This window comes from Pinus tabuliformis, chromosome 2_1 (assembly GCF_031772625.1).
Source record: "Pinus tabuliformis cultivar Carrire ecotype Pingquan chromosome 2_1, CPIR1, whole genome shotgun sequence".
In the NCBI taxonomy this organism is placed as follows: domain Eukaryota; kingdom Viridiplantae; phylum Streptophyta; class Pinopsida; order Pinales; family Pinaceae; genus Pinus; species Pinus tabuliformis.
Genome location: NC_142299.1, coordinates 359,756,221 through 359,770,576, shown reverse-complemented (window position 1 = coordinate 359,770,576; position 14,356 = coordinate 359,756,221). Strand labels below are relative to the sequence as shown.

Below are 14,356 nucleotides of genomic sequence, written 5' to 3'. Positions count from 1 at the left end.
AGTGGTCATGTAGGTGTGGTGTGTTGAAGAATCAAGGGCAATTAGGTGTAGTGTGATTTTTTTTGAATTGATAACAATTTGTGGAGTTTTTTTACTTTTCTTGTTAGTTTAATCTTTTTCTTCTTATTAATGCATGTGTGTGTACTTCATCAAACTTTTACCAAAACCATAAGAACAAGAACACGAGATGTTCGCTCTCTGCCAGGGCCAAAACCTCTCTTCTCTTGAGAGGAAAACCCTTTAGTAAGTTTCTCTTATTGAAGCTTATTATTAATCAATGCCAAACCCTAGACCCTTGACTAGAATGTTCTCCAAGCACAAGCCAAGTCCTTCCTCCTTTCTACACTTCCTTCTTCCGACACTTCGTTTCCCGGCACTTCATCCTCCTTCCAACTGTTGTTAGATCTTGTTGCACTTGCTCTAGAAGAGATACCTTAATGAGATCCTTTCCTTATGATGATCCCTTCCTTCTCTTCACTAACCAATGAACTTGTATGACTGTAATGGGAGGGTTGTTATGACAGCAGAGACAACCTCCTTACCTTCGCACGTGTGACTATTTTCCTTGTGATGTTGATCTCTTCCTTCTTCACTTGAGTGAGGGGCCTTATAGGCCTACTTAAATCGCCCAACCAACGAATTTATGTGATTGTGATCTTACTACTAATATGACCATAGAATGTCCTTCATATTCTTTCACATGTGATTGTATTTACCCTAGAAAACAACCTCCAACCTTCACTTATACTTTCCCTTACTTCACTGCACTAGAGGCTTCTCTTCTTCGCTTTTTCTTCACCTTAGATTCATCTTCCTTGCTCACTGGTTTTCAGGGGAACAAGTGTGTTCTATTTAGAGGAGTGGATAGCCTCTATATATAGAGGATTGTCCCTCCTTTAGGTTGACTTGAGGCTGACTATAGGACTGTAGACCAACTTGACATATATATAGCTCGGATTGCTTCTTTGATTGTGTCACATGCTTGGAGGAGACTTGACTTTGCTTGGAGGTGACTTCTTGTTGAAAATATCACATAGCCATATTAAACACACACAGCAAATTAAAACACAATAATCAAACCAGCAACAAACAAAAGACAAACTAGCGAAAAAGGCAGAGAGCCATCATGTGGTCTCTCATGCTCACGTAATTCCCTCTCTTTTTTTCAAATAATTTAATAATACATTTAAGTACATGAGAAAGTGGCCTTAAGATAGTGCGTCTATCTTAGACTCACTTGGTTGAGACAATTTCTCAACTTACACACTAATTTAGGAGAGATAATTGGAGATAATCTCTCATCCAAAACTAGACTCCTTAGTTTAAGGAATTCTCATGATTTTATTTATTTAATTCAATAATTGGATTTATTATTGAATTTAAGAGAGTGAGGCTAACATTCCCCCCCTCAATGATAAATCCAAAGCGAACAAGGAACCATCTTCCAAGTTCTCAAGTTGATCCTCAAAAAAACATTTGCCTGAAAAAAATGCCAAACCTGGATGCTGGAAAAACTCAAATCTGAAGAGAACATGAATCAGCTGCATGTCTGATTCATCTCTGAATGTCGCTTGAAAACTCCATCACGTGCCAAGCTGCAAAAGGATCCAACTGTCCTTTCCTTGAAAATAACATCCAGTGTCCACTGACATAATTTGATGAACGCCCACTGGCGTATTTGCTGATGAGGATCGCCCACTAGCTGATGAAGATGCCCACTGGCTACTTCGCTGATGTTGTCGAGACTTTCAGTCTGACAACCACTTGTCAATTTCATTGACATTTCCCCCCCTTTGTCAGCTAAAAGGAGAGGCAATCTTCTCCAAAATATATCTGAACTTCCCCCCTGTAGGTGTAGGAGTATTTCACTGGTGTACTCCCTCGTTCAACTACACGAGAGTACCATCTTCATTTGACTGTTGGCTGCAATATGTGTGAGTGAATCCGATTGTAAAACTTGTACAATCTTCTGGTTGTGGATGACCATTCCCATGGATCAATCCATGAATAATCGATCTTTAATCTGGCAGGTTGGTCTTGTTTGCAACATTTCTCTGATGAATGATTCTGCTTGCCACAATGGTGACAAGGATGGAGATCAAAACACTGATCTTCCAGATGACCGGTTCTTTGACAATGAGAACATGTTGGTTTGTCTGCAACTTGAGTTTGTGTGCATTTCTGTTTGTCTGCAACTTCAGTTTGTGTGCATTAATGTCTGTCTGCAACTTGCGGAGAACTTGCTGAGGTGATATGTTCAAGTAATCCGACATTGACGAACTGAATGGGCTTTGAATAATCAAGGATATGTAAGTTGTCGTCATCTTCGACATATCCTAAGCCGCGTCGATTTCGATTACTTTGAATTTTTTCCCATGGCTTGATGATGGTTTTGGAAGAAAATTGCATTGGAACAACTTCAACACTTGAAGTTGGTTGGATGAATGAGTTCGAATGAACAGTTGTATCTGGATTGGTTAAAGACTTAGAAGCAACATGCTTCTCTTGCAACTTTGTTCTCTACAGTTGTGACTCGAGTTGAAGGAACTCAGTCATTTCATGTGCATGTTGAATATGCATGTGAATGTCAGCAAGAGCGGTTTCGCTGATCTGCACCATGTCACTGGCGGATGATAACATTAAATTGTTAATAATTTGGGACAACTGAATGTGTGTCGCCATGTTGTCTTACTTGGAAGTCAGGCTCGCTTGGTGTAGAAGTCGGGCTTGAAAAAATTGCTCACTTGAGTTGATCACTGAAATGACAGGCTCGCTTGTACTATGGCTGATACTTTTAAACACTTGCATGAATTGTTGATTGTATGCTCACTTGATGATGATTGATTGTTGCATGCTCACTTGCTTTCACACTTGCTTGCTTTGATTGTTTGAATGATGATTGCTTAAAACACTGGCTTGATTTGATGCTCACTTGAACATGATTAATTGATTACTGACACTTGTGATTTATTGAATGTACTCACTGAATGTGATGATTTGTAAAAAAGGGAAACGGTGTCGAACACTGTCGAAAATGCACCCAAGAGACAAATGACAAGTTAAATCTTGATGACTCAGTTGAAGACTTACTTGACTTAATGTATTCACCTTAACAATTCAAATTAGGGTGTTGGTTACAACTGAGAATGCACCCATACAATTCAGTTAAAAAATGTTTATCTGCAAGTGATACAAAAAGTGTTGATAATGTTGATGTCGTCTTGGCTTGAAATGCTTGATTTTGTAGCATCCTTAACTTGATTTCTTTGATTACATAATGTGAAATGTGCTTGCTTGGAAGATCATCTTATCAAGTTGATGATGTGGCGTTTTGTGCTTCTGTACTTAAGCTTGATTATAAGAGCTTGATTAAGCATTATTATACTTAAGTTTGCTTATGTGCATGTAATTGTTTAAGCATAGCACAAAGAGATAATTTGAACACAAGTTATGCACATGCATACATTACACACGGTGTACCTAAGATCCCCTTATTCAATTTCGGGCGGATCTAGGACACAAACACCACACAAAAAAATATGTCTTATTAAATCATCAACCTTCACCTTCACAACATCATGAATGAAATTTCTCCAACAATGAGAATGCTAAGCTCACACATGCTTGAAGCAACTTGTCTTCAAAAAATAAAAGGAAGTTTTCAAACCGCAAGTTACAGTGTTAGAAGCTCCATTGGCAAGAATGACAATCGGTGTTCTGCGGAAAATCCTCATGCTTGTAGCGGTGGCAAGCTTCTTTTCAGCCTCATGCAACTCTTCTATGAATGAAAGTGATATCCTTCTTGCTTTCAAGAAAGGCTTAACAGCTCCTGACTGTGAAAACCAGTTTGGTTCTAATTGTATATTTGATTCTTGGGTACCTGTGAATGTTGGATGCTGAATTGTCCACCACTATGGCTAGAGTGGACATGATCAAATCGTGTCTCAAAGCCCTTCCCCAGATATCTGACAATGCATGATCCAACAATCTCAAATGACCTACGATTATTATGGCTTACACATTACAACTCTGGAAATGATGACGCTCTCCAACAATATGTTTTCTACCAAATTCAACATGCAATAGCAACCAATCTTAGAGTTCTGCACATCTAATTATATTCTCTAGAAAATTTCACCATTTACATTTTAAATGTCCTCACACAACGATCTCGACTCCTCAACCAATGATCTGCAATACAAGTAGACTGCACTAAAAATCGTTATGCAGATGTCAATGATATCTTCCTCCTGCTAACAGAGGCGAATCTCCCCAGCAATTAAGATACGCTGAAGCGCATTATCTTCTGGTAGTGGTCTCTTCATGCCTTCATTTTGCAATGATTTACAATTTCTCCATTGTATTTATCCCTTTAAACAAAATAAAAATTCATTTTTCATTCTTCTGATAGAATTTCTTCAACACGAGCACAAGTTCCTTCAGGATCTGATACCTAAATGATGCAGAGTCCAGAGAAACAAATTAATTAACAAAAAAAAACATAACATTTATTAAATCAATTTCTCTAGGCTCTCCCAGAGGGAGTCAAGCCCATACTGGCTCTACGCAGGTCCAATTTCACACTTTAAAGTTCTGGCGGCTACTCTTCAACGATCCAATGTTGGTCACACCTCTACGTTCCAGCTCTTGCTCCATGCACAGGATTCAACCAACAAACATTTTTGTTTAAATAATATGAATGGCTCGACTTATCTGAAAAACAGGCATTCAGATGCCAAACATCAAATTCAAAACATGTCTTATATCCACAGGAGTTAACTAGAGCGCAGTATTGCCAGACATCAAATTGTCATAGCAAATACACAAACTGTAGATAATTTCCTGGTCAGAAGTATCTACTAGTACGAAATTGGCAAACACAAACAGAACTTAAGACTGTAGACTCAAGCATCCCTAACATGGATTTTATTCGATTTCGTTGACTTTCTCTTCTTTTTTTTCAAGCATCCACATTGTTGGCGATGACCCCACCTTGCAAATCTACAAAATCAATAATCTTTTCGAGTCCTGGAGTTGCAGGGGAACTCCATCGCAAACATCTTCTGTTTCATCAATAGTAGAACTGCTGAGTGACTCAATAAATTCTGTTGCACTTGCAAAAAGACTTATTAACACAGTGGCTGGACTCTTCGAAGCAACTCAATTGATCATTGCTCTCTCGCTCCCAAAGAGCAAACCATTAGCTCTGAAAATTCATGAATGGCGCATTGTGACAGGTTGTGATCCTAAAAATACAAGATGGAGCTACCACAATGGTGGCTCTTGGCCAGTTTTGCTATGGTTATTGACAACAACATGCATAAAGTGAGGACGACCACAGATCGCTCGTAAGGAAATTGACCTTGTAGAACAACAACTGGCTAAAGATGGTTGGCTAGAATATTATGATGGCAAGACTGGTGCATATATAGGAAACAAGCTCAAAAACACCAAACCTGGTCTATTGTTAGGTATCTTGTCTCCAAAATGATGATAGAGGACCCTTCTCATATGGGAATGATCTCTCTGGAAGAAGATAAAAAGATTTTGAAACCACATCTCACAAGATCTGTTTCTTGGTCCAATCAGTTGATAGCTTTTCTTCGTATGCAAGCATTTTGCCCTTGTCCGCAACAAGGAATTCTAGGTCTCCAGCTTGTGCTTATACTCGATAGATACTGAAAATAAGTCCCTCAAATAACTCACTCCCTGCGTCGAGATTTCTTCTCGATAGTCATCCCACGACTCATTCAAGCCAATATATAGCCCGATTCATTCCTCTGGCTCCTCAACGGTTTTGGCCTTTTTGTTACAGGTTCACGCTCACGCTACAACAACCGCCTTACAAATAACTTGCAGGCTCATGGCTTTGAATGCAGCCTCCTCCCTAGCAATAGCTCTCACACAGTTCTCACGCCAATACAAGTACGCAGCTTCATGTGGCGCTCAGACAGTCAATATAGGTATGCAGCCTCACACAGGTCTCACGTAGCTCTGATACCACATGTTGAAAATATCACACAGCCATATTAAACACACACAACAAATTAACACACAATGATCAAACCAACAACACACAAAAGACAAACTAGTGGAAAAGGCAGAGAACCATCGTGTGGTCTCTCATGCTCATGTAATTCCCTCTCTTTTTTTCAAATAATTTAATAATACATTTAAATACATGAGCAAGTGGTCTTAAGATAGTGCGTCTATCTTAGACTCACTTGGTTGAAACAATTTCTCAGCTTACACACTAATTTAGGAGAGCTAGTTGGAGAGAATATCTCATCCAAAACTAGACTCCTTAGTTTGAGAAATTCTCATGATTTTATTTATTTAATTTAATAATTGGATTTATTATTGATTTTTAAGAGAGTGAGGCTAACACTTCTTTGACTATAATACATAAGTATACCTATAGTAACATGCCCTTAAGGTCTTCAACATTTTCTTTTGACTATTTGACTCACCTATAGCACTTTAATATGTGATATACCTATTTCAATGAGCAAGAAACTCATTGACATATATTATAAAAATAATATTTATTTTCTTGAATAAATACAAATATCAAAAGTGCATTTATGAAGACCGAACCTAGTTACATTTCCTTCAACACTCCCTCTTAACTAGGGAGGTATTCATACAACATTACAAGGTGTTTGGCTATGTTTCAATCTTGAAGAATTCACATAAGAGAAACCAGATTTGCAATCCATTGTTATAGCATCATAATAACCAACATTATTTTCACAACAAGGCCTTGACTGACAGCTCTATCTCTCATTATATCATAGCACAATGTTGGCGAGACCAATGACTTATAGACACCTTAGTCATTGTCTCTCAAGGTAAATACCCACCCGAGTGTTCACTGAGTATGACCTAGGACTATTCTTATCTTGGGTTCCGAGCCCTCAAAGAATATCGATCCTCTTGCCTACTCTTGTCTTGGATGCCCTACACATCCTCAAAGAGTATCGGATGCTAGATGATTACCCAATTCTCTGATTCTTTCTTCCCAAGTGAAGACAAGAATTTTGTGTCTATCACTTCCTCTTAATTGAGGAAGACATGCCCAAGTATCCTCTGACAAGGTACTTGTCCAAGTTCCTTTGTAATTGGGAACTTGTTCTAACTCCCTCTTAGTTTGGGACTTGTCCATTCATCAAAAACTTCTTTTTCATGGGTTCTCTAGCTGCTTGATCTCCTTCCTTCCTTTGATGACATGAAGCATTTGTTCAAACTTCTTCTTGGTAGGGCACCATCCATCGATCACTTTCCTTCCTTGTTACATATCATGTTCTCTTGTCATCCAATTACTCCTTGTCATCTTGTTTATGCTCTGAACTACTCTTCACATGGATGCTTCTTTGTACTTTCTTGTTCCCATGCTTTTATCTAGTAGCCCTTCATGACTTCATCCTGATATTCCTTCAACATTAATTGGTGCTTTTGTTGGATGGCTTCTTCGTCGTGACACATCTTCGTAGAGTAGAATTAGTTATCTGCACCTTTTATATCCCCAAGGCCTTCACAGGTGTCAAGGGTCCTTTGATCTTTTTCTTCCTTTGTCAGAGTTGTCATGCCTTCTTTCGGGAGATGTCTTCAAAGTATATTAGCAGATAGTGATTCTTGGTGATCATGGTCTTCTTCACATGCTTGATCTCTTTCTTCACTTGCTTCTTCTTAGATAGATTGGTCAACCCCCTTATGCTCCTTGTGGGAGAACTTCTTCATTTCTTACTTCTAGGACTAGTCAGCATTCCTTCACTTGCTTCTTAGTCAGCAATCTTATACTCCTTATGTGAGTATTTCCTTTTGTTGACCTTCATTGCATTCTAGTACATGCCTTCAAGCATGTCATTGGTGAAAGAGATTTTTTCCTACTTGATCATGTTATAGAACTATTCCCATGACTCAATAATATGCATATGATAACATGACTAAACTTGATGCATACATACCTCATCTCGATTCTCCTTTGATCATCTTAGCTTCATTTGGTTGTCCTTGGTGTGGCCCTTCTTGCTTCATCTTAGCTTGCCTACATATCATCCTTTTCTTGAATCCCATGAATGGGATTCCCAATGAGACATCTGCTTATGAATCTTCTTTTGAAGATTCCATCATAGGATCTTGAAGACCCTTACCTTGCAAATGTTTCTTTCATTTCGATGATGGAGGTCTTATAAGATCCTTAATCATGATCAATTTTCTTTAATTGTGGATGAGGTCCTATTCTAGGTATGCTCCTCCTACATGAATATCTTGAGCTATATCTACCATGTTGCTATATTCTAGAAGATATTTCTAACCATGCATTTTTTTCTATTTACAAATGCTCCTTCTACATGAGTATTTTGAACTATATGTACATCATGCTTCTAGATTCTAGAAGATGTTTCTAGCCATGCAATTTTATTTTATTCCTACATGCTTCTATCCTACTCAAAACCTTGAAAGAAGACCTTAAGTAAAGAAGTAGACTTAGTCATAGTAGAGATTCAGAGGATCTTCCTTTTTTTGCTTCCTGTCTTCTTTCATTTCTTGAGTCACATGAGCTTCTTCCCTTTTTCTTTTGTTGTTGTTGTCCTTCTTTAGTTTAGGACAATTCCTCTTGTAGTGTCCATATTCTTGGCATCCATAACATTGGATTTTGGACATATCTTTGTTATTTGTTCTTCGTGGACCAAATTTGCCAAATTTTCCTTTTCTCGTGGCCATGGTATCAAATGCTTGCTCCTTTGATCCACATATTCCTCTGCTTTAAGTCTTGTTTCATCTATCTTGCATAGAGACCACATTTCACTTAGTGGGGTGGCTTCCTTCTTGGCATATATGCTTGATTTGAAGTTGCCCCAATCCTTAGGTAGAACATTGATACTACAATTGTCATTTCTCTATCAGACATGACTTCCCCTAGCCCTTGAAGTTGATCCCTCATCTCAAAGATCTTCATGAAGTAGGGAGTTATTCCTTCCTTTGATATCTTCATCTTGTACAATTCATTTTGTAGAGATATCACTTCTCCAACTGTGCCTACCGAGAATAGCTCTACTAGTTTATCATAGAATTCTTTTGATGTTTCAAGTTTGGAGACATAAAAAATGAGAGAGTCTTTGACGGATTCTATTAGAATCCTTTGAGCTCTTGTCTCATCCTTTTTCTACTTGGCTAAGGCTTGAGTTTGTTACTTAGCAGGAATAGTGACATTCCCTTTGATGTGTTATGGGAGTTCATTCTCCTTGAGAAGTAAATCAATCATCTTCTTCCATGTAAGAAAGTTATTGGTTCCTACCAATTTGTTGCTTTCCTTGCAAAAAGACATTGATGTATATTTAGAAGGGGACATATACTTACTTGATAGATTTTGAGATGTAGTAGACTTGCTTTCTCCTTGAATACTTGATGGCTTACCTTCCTTATATCTTGATGTTCTTCGTGTTGCTTTCTCCAAGTGGACTTGCTTGATGACTTGTAGCTTGATGTAGATCCTTCTTTGATCTACTCTTCTTGTAGGTGCCTTTTCGTAAGGCTCTTCTTCTTGCTTTGTAGTCTTTCTTGATGAAAGATAGATGGTAAACCTTCTTGTCCTTTGATGTGATTGAGACTTCTTGGCTAGATGCTTCAACTTTGTAGATGTTCTTACTTGATGAGTGTTCTTGAGATGCCCTTTCCTTGATGTGTCACCTCAGCTTTGATCCCATGTTGAAGAATCAAGGGCAATTAGGTGTAGTGTGATTCTTCTTGACTTGATAACAATTTGTGGAGTCTTTTTACTTTTTTTTGTTAGTTTAATCTTCTTCTTTTTATTATTAATGTATTTATGTGTACTTCATCAAACTGCTACCAAAAACATAAAAAAAAAAAAAAAAAAAAAAAAAAAAAAACACAAGATGTTGGCTCTCTGCCAGGGCCAAAACCTCTCTTCTCTTGAGAGGAAAACCCTTTAGTAAGTTTCTCTTATTGAAGCTTCTTATTGATCAATGCCAAACCCTAGACCCTTGACTAGAATGTCCTCCAAGCACAATTCAAGTCCTTCCTTTTTGCACTTTGTTCCCCAACACTTTGTTTCCCAACACTTCATCCTCCTTCCAACTGTTGTTAGATCTTGTTGCACTTGCTCTAGAAGAGATACCTTGATGAGACCCTTTCCTTATGATGATCCCTTCCTTCTCTTCACCAACCAATGAACTTGTATGACTGTAATGGGAGGGTTGTTATGACAGCAGAGACAACCTCCTTACCTTCGCACGTGTGACTATTTTCCTTGTGATGTTGACCTCTTCCTTCTTCGCTTGAGTGAGGGGCCTTATAGGCCTACTTAGATTGCCCAACCAACGAAGTTATGTGACTGTGATATTACTGCTGATATGACCGCAGAATGTCCTTCATCTTCTCGCACGTGTGACTGTATTTACCCTAGAAAACAACCTCCAACCTTCGCTTATACTTTCCCTTACTTCGCTGCACTAGAGGCTTCTCTTCTTCACTTTTTCTTCACCTTAGATTCATCTTCCTTGCTCGTTGATTTTAGAGGAATGAGTGTGTTCTATTTAGAGGAGTGGACAACCTCTATATATAGAGGATTGTCCCTCCTTTAGGCTGACTTGAGGCCGACTATAGGACTGCAGGCCGACTTGACATATATATAGCTTAGATTGCTTCTTTGATGGTGTCACATGCTTGGAGGAGACTTGACTTTGCTTGGAGGTGACTTCTTTGACTATAATACATAAGTATACCTATAGTAACATGCCCTTAAGGTCTTCAACATTTTCTTTTGACTATTTGACTCACCTATAGCACTTTAATATGTGCTAGACCTATTTCAATGAGCAAGAAACTCATTGACATATATTATAAAAATAATATTCATTTTCTTGAATAAATACAAATATCAAATGTACATTTATGAAGACCAAACGTAGTTACATTTCCTTCAACATGGTGGATCCCAATGAGCACATTTCTTTGGAGGAACATTACCACCTTTGAAGGAGGAATGTTGGACCTTACCTAAGAATAGTTCATGCCATGAAGCCTTACTTGTTAATAACATCACCTTGAAGCTTGACATATGTGCTCTTAGGTTCAAGTGTTTCACATGTGTGGACCTACTTGCCATAGATAAGTTTGCTTGTAAGGGTTTAGGCCAACTTTATATTGTTGGCCTCCCTTCCTCTCATATAAATAGAAAAATGAGAGACATTTTACATCAAAATAATCGTCATTATAATATATCCTTTATGTTGTCTTGTAGTGAGAAAGACGTTAAGGTCCATGAGGAAACCTTAAAGAGGTTGATGAGGAAACCCTAAGAAAGGATATGAAGAAAGAGATACGTTGAAAAAAATAACTATTCATTCATTATGTTTGTTGGAACATTGGGAGTAGCACACAGTCTCTCTCATGTAGTCATCATTGTATCATCGCTCTTCTCTTAGGCACTAGGGTTCTTAAAAAAGTCCAAGCTTGTTCTAAATTATGGGTTTCACCCTAAGGTAAAGAAGCTAGAGTTTACCTTGTAGAAGATTGATTAAGGAGAGAGAAACATCATAAGCACTTGTGGGAATCAAGTGTTGAAACCAAAGAGAAGTACCTTCTGTTTATGTTTATTTGTAAGAGATCTTTGGTGGAGACTAGGGTTTTCATTGCTTTTATTAGCCATCATTATGAGAGCTAGAAATTGTACCTAGTTTATGATAAAGTTGTGGTCTCTCTCTATATATATGGGTGTGCGTGTGTGCGCGCGCGTGTGTGTGTATGTGTGTGTGTGTGTGTGTGTGTGTGTGTGTGCGTGTGCGTGCGTGTGAAGTTTTTTATCTCTCCAATACTTTTGTAATTGCATATTTGAATTTCAATTTGCATTATCTTCGCAATTTAATAATTCCAACAATTATTATTCATGGACATTTGACATAATTAAGGGTTGAAAGTGTTAAGTTATTTAACATAATTGAAAGATAAGATATTAGATTTTCTGTTGTAATTTTCAGATCTGGATTATGCTTAAAAAGTGTGCCGTAAGGGCTAAAAATTGTTTGCATACGTTTGATATATTTTCTTTTAGGCTTTGTAATGTGTTGAGATGAAATATTGACCATTGTTTTTTGTTGCAAATTAACATTTCAGATCAACTCCAAGACTGGAGTTCACAAGAACTATATCGATGAAACCTCCTTTTGTGGTGAAATTTGTAAGTTTTACATTAAAAGTCAAAGAATACAAAACTTTCTAAAGATAATTGAACTTGTGTTCATTTTTGTAACTATTCATCTTCATACACAATAGGAAATATTTAATGGAATTCACAAAAGATGTTTTGGAAAAGAAGATAAAATATCATAAAGTTCAAGCTTCTAGTTTTATTTCTACAAATATTTTACATTATATGATTTAGTTTTACTTTTAAATCAACAAACCTACATGAAATATACAAATTAAATTATCAATTAAATTCTACTACACCATCACTTAAAAGAATTTTATTTCAACCTTAACCTCAATTTAGTTTAAATCCAAATAACATATAGTTTTTAAATATTTAACTCTCATTATCGTTTTTTCATTTAACTTGTATTCACTTAAAATTATAATGATTAGCTATGATTTTGGCATATTATTATAATTAATTTAAAATATTCTCATAAAAATTGAATCCAAACTACGAGTAACCATTACATTTCAATAAATGTCATTATTTTATTATCTATATAAAACACTTTAAATGCACTTTAAGCTATAACATTATTAGATAACTATATCATTTATCCACACCTCATAAACTCACCATTGTTTATTAACCTTTATCATCTCTACGAAGCTCCACTAATGCAAATTTAATGCACATTTGCTTTCTTATTACATAATTATACCCTTTCACACCACCCTCATAAATTTTTTAGAAATTTTTCATGCACCAAAAAAATACAAAGTAAAAAAATAAAAATTAATTAAAATGTTATTTTCTATTATCCAATATCCATGAATGTGCTCTCTTACATGTTTATTTAATAAAAAAACAAAGCACTGTTCATATCTCAGCAACAACCAATTTATACCATTTCCTTTCCAATTTTCACGTTTGATGTGATCTTGAAATAGTGAAGTCATCTCAATCTGCAAACAAAAATAAGTGAATAACACCAAAAACGTGCAAAATTATAAAAAATAATTAGAATGTTATTTCCGAACATTCCCTATCTATGAAATTGCTCTATTATATGTTTATTTAGTGTGAAACAAAGCAACAAGCAAAGATTGATTACATCTTAAGAACAACCAAATTATACCATTGTTTTTCCCAACTAAAATTTGAGGTGATGTTGAAATAGTGAAGCCATCTCAATCTGAAAAAAAATAGTCAATAATATTAAAGACTGTTTGATATTAGAAAAACACAAAAATACTAAATTTGAAGTGATGTTGAAATAGTGAAGCCATCTCAATCTGCAAAAAAATAGTGAATAATATTGAAGACTGTTTGATAATAGAAAAACACAAAAAAAACCCTTTTGGATAATTTTGTAACCATTATTGAATGCATTTTATCATATTCATATTAGATATTACTCATCATTTATCTCTATAAAGTCAACTACACTCTAGAGCCTATGAAAAGCCATGAAGGCTAATAACACAGACAACCCAATGAGAAATGTGAAAAGCCATCTTTTGAATAAGTTTATAACAATTTTTTAATGCATTTTATCACATATTCATATTAGATATCATTCATAATTTATTTTCATAAAATAAATCAACTGCAACCTATGAAAAGCTATGAAGGCTCGTGATAAAGAAAACACAATTGGAAATGTGAAAAGGCCATAAAATGGTGACATGATTGATTGATTATATATATATATATATATATATATATATATATATATATATATATCAGAGGAGCAATATGTTTTAAATGTAACAAATAGCTATATATGTATTAGATTTTGAGTTACTTTCAAAGTGTTTACACCATGATTGGAGTTGCTTCATGTGATCTCTAGTATATATTTTGATGCTTACCCTTGATTGTATCTTAGTGAACATACACAATGGAGATAGTTTCCTCATGGATTGTCCTAGCTTGAATTGATGGCTTATGTGGTGCACTTAATTAATAGGACCTATGTGCCATGGTGACATTCTTCATGTGGCACATGTGAAGGGCTTGGTTGCTTTTTTTGGGAGGGAGGACATACTTGGAGAAACATTCAGTGTTTAGGAGGATGGTGTCAAGCCCTAAATAGCATGAGAACACTTGGTTATTCACTTGGAGGCCTATGCTTGACTTCAAGGGCACTTGATTTGAGGAGTGTTTAAGGAGGTATGTTGAACATGGATGAGT

General features: G+C 36.3%; 1 protein-coding gene across 2 annotated transcripts in view; it reads right to left on the bottom strand.

Annotated features, from left to right (window-relative positions):
- Positions 1 to 12,955: 12,955 nt before the first annotated feature.
- Positions 12,956 to 14,356, bottom strand: part of COS1 (6,7-dimethyl-8-ribityllumazine synthase / DMRL synthase / lumazine synthase / riboflavin synthase) — a 196,840-nt gene continuing 195,439 nt past the window's right edge. For both annotated transcript variants that reach the window (XM_089399562.1, XM_089399560.1), the window contains exons 9-10: positions 13,299 to 13,355; positions 12,956 to 13,125 (exon numbers count right to left, since the gene is read on the bottom strand). In XM_089399562.1, coding sequence (XP_089255688.1) covers positions 13,314 to 13,355 — 42 coding nt within the window. In that variant the 3' untranslated portion in view covers positions 12,956 to 13,125; positions 13,299 to 13,313. The remainder of the gene's footprint in view (positions 13,126 to 13,298; positions 13,356 to 14,356) is intronic.